The 10,845-nt window shown below is 46.3% G+C and overlaps 1 protein-coding gene across 1 annotated transcript in view; it reads left to right on the forward strand.

The window, feature by feature from the left end:
* Window positions 1–7,213: 7,213 nt before the first annotated feature.
* The window catches only part of LOC311115839 (Fc receptor-like protein 5), a 5,504-nt gene continuing 1,872 nt past the window's right edge, over window positions 7,214–10,845 (forward strand). Inside the window, exons 1-8 of the mRNA XM_084190962.1 lie at window positions 7,214–7,328; window positions 7,559–7,585; window positions 7,957–8,238; window positions 8,497–8,808; window positions 9,159–9,431; window positions 9,811–10,131; window positions 10,373–10,483; window positions 10,613–10,658. Coding sequence (XP_084047088.1) covers window positions 7,289–7,328; window positions 7,559–7,585; window positions 7,957–8,238; window positions 8,497–8,808; window positions 9,159–9,431; window positions 9,811–10,131; window positions 10,373–10,483; window positions 10,613–10,658 — 1,412 coding nt within the window. The 5' untranslated portion in view covers window positions 7,214–7,288. The remainder of the gene's footprint in view (window positions 7,329–7,558; window positions 7,586–7,956; window positions 8,239–8,496; window positions 8,809–9,158; window positions 9,432–9,810; window positions 10,132–10,372; window positions 10,484–10,612; window positions 10,659–10,845) is intronic.

Below are 10,845 nucleotides of genomic sequence, written 5' to 3' on the forward strand. Positions count from 1 at the left end.
GTCATAGTGTGTGGTCTAGATGGCCAGTATAGTTGGAGTAGGTTAGTAGTCATAGTGTGTGGTCTAGATGGCCAGTATAGTTGGAGTAGGTTAGTAGTCATAGTGTGTGGTCCAGATGGCCAGTATAGTAGGTTAGTAGTCATAGTGTGTGGTCTAGATGGCCAGTATAGTTGGAGTAGGTTAGTAGTCATAGTGTGTGGTCCAGATGGCCAGTATAGTTGGAGTAGGTTAGTAGTCATAGCGTGGTCTAGATGGCCAGTATAGTTGTAGTAGGTTAGTAGTCATAGTGTGTGGTCTAGATGGCCAGTATAGTTGGAGTAGGTTAGTAGTCATAGTGTGTGGTCTAGATGGCCAGTATAGTTGGAGTAGGTTAGTAGTCATAGTGTGTGGTCTAGATGGCCAGTATAGTTGGAGTAGGTTAGTAGTCATAGTGTGTGGTCTAGATGGCCAGTATAGTTGTAGTAGGTTAGTAGTCATAGTGTGGTCCAGATGGCCAGTATAGTTGGAGTAGGTGAGTAGTCATAGCGTGTGGTCTAGATGGCCAGTATAGTTGGAGTAGGTTAGTAGTCATAGCGTGGTCTAGATGGCCAGTATAGTAGGTTAGTAGTCATAGTGTGTGGTCTAGATGGCCAGTATAGTTGGAGTAGGTTAGTAGTCATAGCGTGTGGTCTAGATGGGCAGTATAGTTGGAGTAGGTTAGTAGTCATAGTGTGTGGTCTAGATGGCCAGTATAGTTGGAGTAGGTTAGTAGTCATAGTGTGTGGTCTAGATGGCCAGTATAGTTGGAGTAGGTTAGTAGTCATAGGTTGTGGTCCAGATGGCCAGTATAGTTGGAGTAGGTTAGTAGTCATAGTGTTTGGTCTAGATGGCCAGTATAGTTGGAGTAGGTTAGTAGTCATAGTGTGTGGTCCAGATGGCCAGTATAGTAGGTTAGTAGTCATAGCGTGTGGTCTAGATGGCCAGTATAGTTGGAGTAGGTTAGTAGTCATAGTGTGTGGTCTAGATGGCCAGTATAGTTGGAGTAGGTTAGTAGTCATAGTGTGTGGTCCAGATGGCCAGTATAGTTGGAGTAGGTTAGTATTCATAGTGTGGTCCAGATGGCCAGTATAGTTGGAGTAGGTTAGTAGTCATAGTGTGTGGTCCAGATGGCCAGTATAGTTGGAGTAGGTTAGTAGTCATAGTGTGTGGTCCAGATGGCCAGTATAGTTGGAGTAGGTTAGTAGTCATAGTGTTTGGTCCAGATGGCCAGTATAGTTGGAGTAGGTTAGTAGTCATAGTGTGTGGTCCAGATGGCCAGTATAGTTGGAGTAGGTTAGTAGTCATAGTGTGTGGTCCAGATGGCCAGTATAGTTGGAGTAGGTTAGTAGTCATAGTGTGTGGTCCAGATGGCCAGTATAGTTGGAGTAGGTTAGTAGTCATAGTGTGTGGTCCAGATGGCCAGTATAGTTGTAGTAGGTTAGTAGTCATAGTGTGTGGTCCAGATGGCCAGTATAGTTGTAGTAGGTTAGTAGTCATAGTGTGTGGTCTAGATGGCCAGTATAGTTGGAGTAGGTTAGTAGTCATAGTGTGTGGTCTAGATGGCCAGTATAGTTGGAGTAGGTTAGTAGTCATAGTGTGTGGTCTAGATGGCCAGTATAGTTGGAGTAGGTTAGTAGTCATAGTGTGTGGTCCAGATGGCCAGTATAGTTGTAGTAGGTTAGTAGTCATAGTGTGTGGTCTAGATGGCCAGTATAGTTGGAGTAGGTTAGTAGTCATAGTGTGTGGTCTAGATGGCCAGTATAGTTGGAGTAGGTTAGTAGTCATAGTGTGTGGTCCAGATGGCCAGTATAGTAGGTTAGTAGTCATAGTGTGTGGTCTAGATGGCCAGTATAGTTGGAGTAGGTTAGTAGTCATAGTGTGTGGTCCAGATGGCCAGTATAGTTGTAGTAGGTTAATAGTCATAGCGTGTGGTCCAGATGGCCAGTATAGTTGTAGTAGGTTAGTAGTCATAGTTTGTGGTCCAGATGGCCAGTATAGTTGTAGTAGGTTAATAGTCATAGCGTGTGGTCCAGATGGCCAGTATAGTTGTAGTAGGTTAGTAGTCATAGTGTGTGGTCCAGATGGCCAGTATAGTTGGAGTAGGTTAGTAGTCATAGTGTGTGGTCTAGATGGGCAGTATAGTTGGAGTAGGTTAGTAGTCATAGTGTGGTCTAGATGGCCAGTATAGTTGGAGTAGGTTAATAGTCATAGTGTGGTCTAGATGGCCAGTATAGTTGGAGTAGGTTAGTAGTCATAGTGTGTGGTCTAGATGGCCAGTATAGTTGTAGTAGGTTAGTAGTCATAGTGTGTGGTCTAGATGGCCAGTATAGTTGTAGTAGGTTAGTAGTCATAGTGTGGTCTAGATGGCCAGTATAGTTGGAGTAGGTTAGTAGTCATAGTGTGGTCTAGATGGCCAGTATAGTAGGTTAGTAGTCATAGTGTGGTCTAGATGGCCAGTATAGTTGGAGTAGGTTAGTAGTCATAGTGTGGTCTAGATGGCCAGTATAGTTGGAGTAGGTTAGTAGTCATAGTGTGGACCAGATGGCCAGTATAGTTGGAGTATGTTAGTAGTCATAGTGTGTGGTCTAGATGGCCAGTATAGTTGGAGTAGGTTAGTAGTCATAGTGTGGTCTAGATGGCCAGTATAGTAGGTTAGTAGTCATAGTGTGGTCCAGATGGCCAGTATAGTTTGAGTAGGTTAGTAGTCATAGTGTGTGGTCTAGATGGCCAGTATAGTTGGAGTAGGTTAGTAGTCATAGTGTGTGGTCTAGATGGCCAGTATAGTTGGAGTAGGTTAGTAGTCATAGTGTGTGGTCCAGATGGCCAGTATAGTTGGAGTAGGTTAGTAGTCATAGTGTGGTCCAGATGGCCAGTATAGTAGGTTAGTAGTCATAGTGTGTGGTCTAGATGGCCAGTATAGTTGGAGTAGGTTAGTAGTCATAGTGTGTGGTCCAGATGGCTAGTATAGTTGGAGTAGGTTAGTAGTCATAGCGTGGTCTAGATGGCCAGTATAGTTGTAGTAGGTTAGTAGTCATAGTGTGTGGTCTAGATGGCCAGTATAGTTGGAGAAGGTTAGTAGTCATAGTGTGTGGCCTAGATAGCCAGTATAGTTGGAGTAGGTTAGTAGTCATAGTGTGTGGTCTAGATGGCCAGTATAGTTGGAGTAGGTTAGTAGTCATAGTGTGTGGTCTAGATGGCCAGTATAGTTGTAGTAGGTTAGTAGTCATAGTGTGGTCCAGATGGCCAGTATAGTTGGAGTAGGTGAGTAGTCATAGCGTGTGGTCTAGATGGCCAGTATAGTTGGAGTAGGTTAGTAGTCATAGCGTGGTCTAGATGGCCAGTATAGTAGGTTAGTAGTCATAGTGTGTGGTCTAGATGGCCAGTATAGTTGGAGTAGGTTAGTAGTCATAGCGTGTGGTCTAGATGGGCAGTATAGTTGGAGTAGGTTAGTAGTCATAGTGTGTGGTCTAGATGGCCAGTATAGTTGGAGTAGGTTAGTAGTCATAGTGTGTGGTCTAGATGGCCAGTATAGTTGGAGTAGGTTAGTAGTCATAGGTTGTGGTCCAGATGGCCAGTATAGTTGGAGTAGGTTAGTAGTCATAGTGTGTGGTCTAGATGGCCAGTATAGTTGGAGTAGGTTAGTAGTCATAGTGTGTGGTCCAGATGGCCAGTATAGTAGGTTAGTAGTCATAGCGTGTGGTCTAGATGGCCAGTATAGTTGGAGTAGGTTAGTAGTCATAGTGTGTGGTCTAGATGGCCAGTATAGTTGGAGTAGGTTAGTAGTCATAGTGTGTGGTCCAGATGGCCAGTATAGTTGGAGTAGGTTAGTATTCATAGTGTGGTCCAGATGGCCAGTATAGTTGGAGTAGGTTAGTAGTCATAGTGTGTGGTCCAGATGGCCAGTATAGTTGGAGTAGGTTAGTAGTCATAGTGTGTGGTCCAGATGGCCAGTATAGTTGGAGTAGGTTAGTAGTCATAGTGTTTGGTCCAGATGGCCAGTATAGTTGGAGTAGGTTAGTAGTCATAGTGTGTGGTCCAGATGGCCAGTATAGTTGGAGTAGGTTAGTAGTCATAGTGTGTGGTCCAGATGGCCAGTATAGTTGGAGTAGGTTAGTAGTCATAGTGTGTGGTCCAGATGGCCAGTATAGTTGGAGTAGGTTAGTAGTCATAGTGTGTGGTCCAGATGGCCAGTATAGTTGTAGTAGGTTAGTAGTCATAGTGTGTGGTCCAGATGGCCAGTATAGTTGTAGTAGGTTAGTAGTCATAGTGTGTGGTCTAGATGGCCAGTATAGTTGGAGTAGGTTAGTAGTCATAGTGTGTGGTCTAGATGGCCAGTATAGTTGGAGTAGGTTAGTAGTCATAGTGTGTGGTCTAGATGGCCAGTATAGTTGGAGTAGGTTAGTAGTCATAGTGTGTGGTCCAGATGGCCAGTAATGTTGTAGTAGGTTAGTAGTCATAGTGTGTGGTCTAGATGGCCAGTATAGTTGGAGTAGGTTAGTAGTCATAGTGTGTGGTCTAGATGGCCAGTATAGTTGGAGTAGGTTAGTAGTCATAGTGTGTGGTCCAGATGGCCAGTATAGTAGGTTAGTAGTCATAGTGTGTGGTCTAGATGGCCAGTATAGTTGGAGTAGGTTAGTAGTCATAGTGTGTGGTCCAGATGGCCAGTATAGTTGTAGTAGGTTAATAGTCATAGCGTGTGGTCCAGATGGCCAGTATAGTTGTAGTAGGTTAGTAGTCATAGTGTGTGGTCCAGATGGCCAGTATAGTTGTAGTAGGTTAATAGTCATAGCGTGTGGTCCAGATGGCCAGTATAGTTGTAGTAGGTTAGTAGTCATAGTGTGTGGTCTAGATGGCCAGTATAGTTTGAGTAGGTTAGTAGTCATAGTGTGTGGTCTAGATGGCCAGTATAGTTGGAGTAGGTTAGTAGTCATAGTGTGGTCTAGATGGCCAGTATAGTTGGAGTAGGTTAGTAGTCATAGTGTGTGGTCCAGATGGCCAGTATAGTTGGAGTAGGTTAGTAGTCATAGTGTGTGGTCTAGATGGGCAGTATAGTTGGAGTAGGTTAGTAGTCATAGTGTGGTCTAGATGGCCAGTATAGTTGGAGTAGGTTAATAGTCATAGTGTGGTCTAGATGGCCAGTATAGTTGGAGTAGGTTAGTAGTCATAGTGTGTGGTCTAGATGGCCAGTATAGTTGTAGTAGGTTAGTAGTCATAGTGTGTGGTCCAGATGGCCAGTATAGTTGGAGTAGGTTAGTAGTCATAGTGTGTGGTCCAGATGGCCAGTATAGTTGGAGTAGGTTAGTAGTCATAGTGTGTGGTCTAGATGGCCAGTATAGTTGGAGTAGGTTAGTAGTCATAGTGTGTGGTCCAGGTGGCCAGTATAGTTGGAGTAGGTTAGTAGTCATAGTGTGTGGTCTAGATGGCCAGTATAGTAGGTTAGTAGTCATAGTGTGTGGTCTAGATGGCCAGTATAGTTGGAGTAGGTTAGTAGTCATAGTGTGTGGTCTAGATGGCCAGTATAGTTGGAGTAGGTTAGTAGTCATAGTGTGTGGTCTAGATGGCCAGTATAGTTGGAGTAGGTTAGTAGTCATAGCGTGGTCTAGATGGCCAGTATAGTTGGAGTAGGTTAGTAGTCATAGTGTGTTGTCTAGATGGCCAGTATAGTTGGAGTAGGTTAGTAGTCATAGCGTGGTCTAGATGGCCAGTATAGTAGGTTAGTAGTCATAGTGTGTGGTCTAGATGGCCAGTATAGTTGTAGTAGGTTAGTAGTCATAGTGTGGTCCAGATGGCCAGTATAGTTGGAGTAGGTTAGTAGTCATAGCGTGTGGTCTAGATGGCCAGTATAGTTGGAGTAGGTTAGTAGTCATAGTGTGGTCTAGATGGCCAGTATAGTTGGAGTAGGTTAGTAGTCATAGTGTGTGGTCCAGATGGCCAGTATAGTTGGAGTAGATTAGTAGTCATAGTGTGGTCTAGATGGCCAGTATAGTAGGTTAGTAGTCATAGTGTGTGGTCTAGATGGCCAGTATAGTTGGAGTAGGTTAGTAGTCATAGCGTGTGGTCTAGATGGCCAGTATAGTTGGAGTAGGTTAGTAGTCATAGTGTGGTCTAGATGGCCAGTATAGTTGGAGTAGGTTAGTAGTCATAGTGTGTGGTCCAGATGGCCAGTATAGTTGGAGTAGGTTAGTAGTCATAGTGTGGTCTAGATGGCCAGTATAGTAGGTTAGTAGTCATAGTGTGTGGTCTAGATGGCCAGTATAGTTGGAGTAGGTTAGTAGTCATAGGTTGTGGTCCAGATGGCCAGTATAGTAGGTTAGTAGTCATAGTGTGTGGTCTAGATGGCCAGTATAGTTGGAGTAGGTTAGTAGTCATAGTGTGGTCTAGATGGCCAGTATAGTTGGAGTAGGTTAGTAGTCATAGTGTGTGGTCCAGATGGCCAGTATAGTTGGAGTAGGTTAGTAGTCATAGTGTGGTCTAGATGGCCAGTATAGTAGGTTAGTAGTCATAGTGTGTGGTCTAGATGGCCAGTATAGTTGGAGTAGGTTAGTAGTCATAGCGTGTGGTCTAGATGGCCAGTATAGTTGGAGTAGGTTAGTAGTCATAGTGTGTGGTCTAGATGGGCAGTGTAGTTGGAGTAGGTTAGTAGTCATAGGGTGTGGTCCAGATGGCCAGTATAGTTGGAGTAGGTTAGTAGTCATAGTGTGGTCTAGATGGCCAGTATAGTTGGAGTAGGTTAGTAGTCATAGTGTGTGGTCCAGATGGCCAGTATAGTTGGAGTAGGTTAGTAGTCATAGTGTGGTCCAGATGGCCAGTATAGTTGGAGTAGGTTAGTAGTCATAGTGTGTGGTCCAGATGGCCAGTATAGTTGGAGTAGGTTAGTAGTCATAGTGTGTGGTCTAGATGGGCAGTATAGTTGGAGTAGGTTAGTAGTCATAGTGTGTGGTCTAGATGGCCAGTATAGTTGGAGTAGGTTAGTAGTCATAGTGTGTGGTCCAGATGGCCAGTATAGTTGGAGTAGGTTAGTAGTCATAGTGTGGTCTAGATGGCCAGTATAGTTGGAGTAGGTTAGTAGTCATAGTGTGTGGTCTAGATGGCCAGTATAGTTTAAGCATTTTTTTTACGAGAGACGCACATACTCACGTTATCTTTCTCTAGCATGTGGTGGACCGTGCAAAAACCTTACACACACACACACACACACACACACACACACACATACACACCCATGACACTTATACAGACAATATGCTACGGATGAAGACCGAACCTGGGTATGAAGAACAAACAAGAATTATGTTTATTGCCTGTTTTAGGTGAGTCAGTGAAACATTTTTATTTATTTTTTAAACAAAGTTATACCCTGGCCCCAGATCTGTTTGTGCTCTTGCCAACTCCATTGCTGTCATTGTCAAGCCAAACATGGCAATGGCATAGGGAGTTGGCAACAGAGCAGAAAAAGACTAGCACCCAGGCTAAAATAGTAAAGTTGAGTAGTTGTGTGTGTCCTGTACTAATGTATTTCTACTGGTTTGTTCTCTTCCAGTTCTGGCCTGTCTGGTGTCCATAATGGGTATGTATTCAAATTGTTCCGTATTTCTGTTTTCCAATTGCATGAAATTAAAAGTTGTATCTCAAATATTATTATTTTCACAGCCTATTATATCACCAAATTGTTCAATGAGAAAATGTAAAATGAACTTGTGTGAGTTTTCACAGCCATACTAAGCTCTCCAACCGTTTGACAGCAACGTACCTAAGAACCAAAACTAATCTAAAACCATGTTTCTGAGCTCTGTGGCCCCCTCCCTAGCTCTGGGCTGAAGTTTCCTCTAGTTACAGATCTAGGATCTGCTTCCTCAACCATAACCTTAACCATTAGTGGGGGAAATGCTAAACTGACCCAAGATGTTGAGGCAACTTCACCCTACTCCCTCTCTGCAGGTGGTTCACCTCTCTCTAGCCCTATTCTGATTGGTCCAGACAAGGCCTACCTGAACTCCAAGGTAGTGTTCCAATGTAGGTCACCTGGGTCTCCTCCACCAATCACATACGAGCTCCTGAAGGACGGCAACCACCTGGTCGCCACGAGCAACGACCTCCAAGACGACCAATCGGCCACGTTCTCCCTGAAGATCTCTGTGACGTCAGAAGGATCGTACCACTGCAGGGTGACGGCAGGGGGAAACACGGGCCTCAGTGGAACGGTCCTCCTGCAAGTAGTGAGTGAGTAGGAGGGTGTGTGTGTGTGTGTGTGTGTGTGTTAACTAGACTTGTGTGTGTGCTTACAAGTAAGTGGTAGAGTTGTTTCAGTGGAATAGATCATTTCACAACTAAATGCTTTCATCCATCCCCTTCCTCTATCCACCTCTCCTTCATTCTCCTCTCCTCCATCCTCCCCTCATCCATCCTCCATCCATAACTCCTTCACCATCCCCTCTCCTCCATCACCTTCTCCTCCACCCCTCCCCCACCCCACCTCAGTCCCCGTCTCAGGCACCATGGTGACCTCTGACCCTGATCCCCCCATTCTCTATGAGGGGTCACGGCTCGTCCTCAGCTGTGATGTCACCAGGGGCTCCCACCTCTCCTACACCTGGTTCTACAACAGACAGGAAGTGACATCATCTCCAACCTCACCTTTGACCCCGCTTCTGCTCTGGCCGGTGGGTAACACGCTGGTGGTGGAGAGGGTCACAGCAAAGCATGCTGGGAATTATTCGTGCATGGCCGGGACCAGGATAAAGACCAACAGCAGGTTCTCCAGCAGCGGAGAGGTCACGGTCAGGGTCAAAGGTACAACTGCAGAGGTTAAAGGTCAAAGGTTAAGCTTCAACCACAACCAAACTGGACCTGGGGAATGGAGATCACAGAGAATATTTACACAGATAACGTATAAAATGTTAACTGTGTCAAATGTTTTCCTTTCCTTTTCTCGCCCTCGTTTCTCTCTCTCTCTCTCTTCCTCTCTCTCTCTCCCTTTCTCTCTCTCCCCCTTTCTCTCTCACTCTTTATCTCTCTCTCGATCTCTCTCTCCCTCTCTCTCTCTCGCTCTTTATCTCTATCTCTCGATCTCTCCCTCTCTCTCTCTCCCCCTCTCTCTCTCTCTCTCTCTCTCTCTCTCTTTATCTCTCTCTCTCCCTCAGCCTACCTCTCCGTACCCCAAATATCCTTCACCATCTCCAAAGAGGGTTCGAGTTACCTTGGCAATGTGACCTGCAGGTCATCAAGGGGAACCCCTCCCGTGACCTTCTACTTCTTCCTTGATGACAAGGAGATGGGTTCCGACGTGGCAATGGAGTCGCTGGTTGCCTGGTTCCCCGTTGCCATCGTTCCCGGGCGTGACATGGGCGTGGTGCAGTGTAGAGTGGAGAGTGATGCACAGAGACTGACCAGCAAACCTCTGACTCTGGAAGTGGGTACGGGCCAAACCTACGTGTGTGTGTGTTGTAGTATATGTCATGATAGCTGTATGAGTGTTGTCTGTGGCCATCCATCCCTCTCTCTCCCCCCTTCCCAGCACTTCCTCCTTCTCCTCCCTCCCTCCCTCCCTCTCTTTCTCTCTCCCCCCTTTACATCCCTCCCTCCCTCCCTCTCTCTCCCCCCTTCCCAGCCCTTCCTCCTTCTCCTCCCTCCCTCCCTCCCTCCCTCCCTCCCTCCCTCCCTCCCTCCCTCCCTCCCTCCCTCTCTCTCCCCCCTTCCCAGCCCGTCCTCCTTTGCATCCCTCCCTCCCTCCCTCTCTATCCCCCCTTCCCAGCCCTTCCTCCTTCTCATCCCTCCCTCTCTCCCTCCCTCCAGTCCCAGTAGGAGGCTCACCGAAGGTGGATGTGGAGTACCTCTACAGGGCTGATTCCAAGATGGCCGCTGCTCGTCTCCAATGCCTCCTGAGCCTCGGGACCTTCCCCTTCTTCTCCTGGTCCCTCAACGGCTCCATCCTCCTTCACCCCTCCGAGGGAGTCTCCTCTCACCCCTCTCACGCCCTGGCAGACGAAGGGCGCACCCTCCTCCTCACCGAGATCACCCTAGAGGACACTGGGTATTATCGGTGCAGGGCGAGGAACAGTTATGACGTAACGTCCGCCTGGGTGGAAAGCGAACCTGTCCTTGTGCAGGTCACAGGTGAGTTAGGATGTGTCCCCAAATGAGTGAGAATTAGTCACCCATAGGCCATAGTCAAAAGTAGTGCACCAAATAGCGAATAGGGTTCCATTTGGGAAGCACCCTAAATTATAACTATTTATTTAACTGTATTAACTTGATGGATGTTGGCTAGTTTCATTGACAGGTGAGTTACGTTGAAACTTTACAGGTGAGTTGGTTGTGGTGACCTCTCTCTCCCCTCTCATCTCTGTCCATGCAGAAGTTTCCATGACAACCATAGAGGTCATCGCCATAGTGTTTTGCTGTTTCCTCATGCTGACCCTGGCCGGGGGCGTGGCCTGTGTGATGAGGATGCTCGACCGCCAACGAGGTGTGTGTGTGTTCAGAATATGGTCATTGCTCTTAAATGTGTCACTCACAGTCTTTCGTTCTCTCTCTCTCTCTCTCTCTCTCTCTCTCTCTCTCTCTCTCTCTCTCTCTTCCTCCATCTCTCTCTCAGGCATTGTTGCAAGCAGCGAGCAGAGAGCGAGAGAGAGAGCAGCAAAGTGAGTCCTGTATTTCTTTAAGTCTATTGTAGCCTACAGTGTTTTTGAAACTAACTATGAACCCTTCCAAAAACCTCCCTGTACTGTCTCAGATTAGTGTCACTGCCCTTACAAACACCTCTCACTCTCTCTCTCTCTCTCTTTCTCTCTCTCCTTTCTCTCTCGCTCTATATCTCTCTCTCGATCT

This window comes from Coregonus lavaretus (genome assembly GCF_964263955.1).
Source record: "Coregonus lavaretus genome assembly, contig: HAP1_SCAFFOLD_959, whole genome shotgun sequence".
NCBI classification, from domain to species: Eukaryota; Metazoa; Chordata; class Actinopteri; order Salmoniformes; family Salmonidae; genus Coregonus; species Coregonus lavaretus.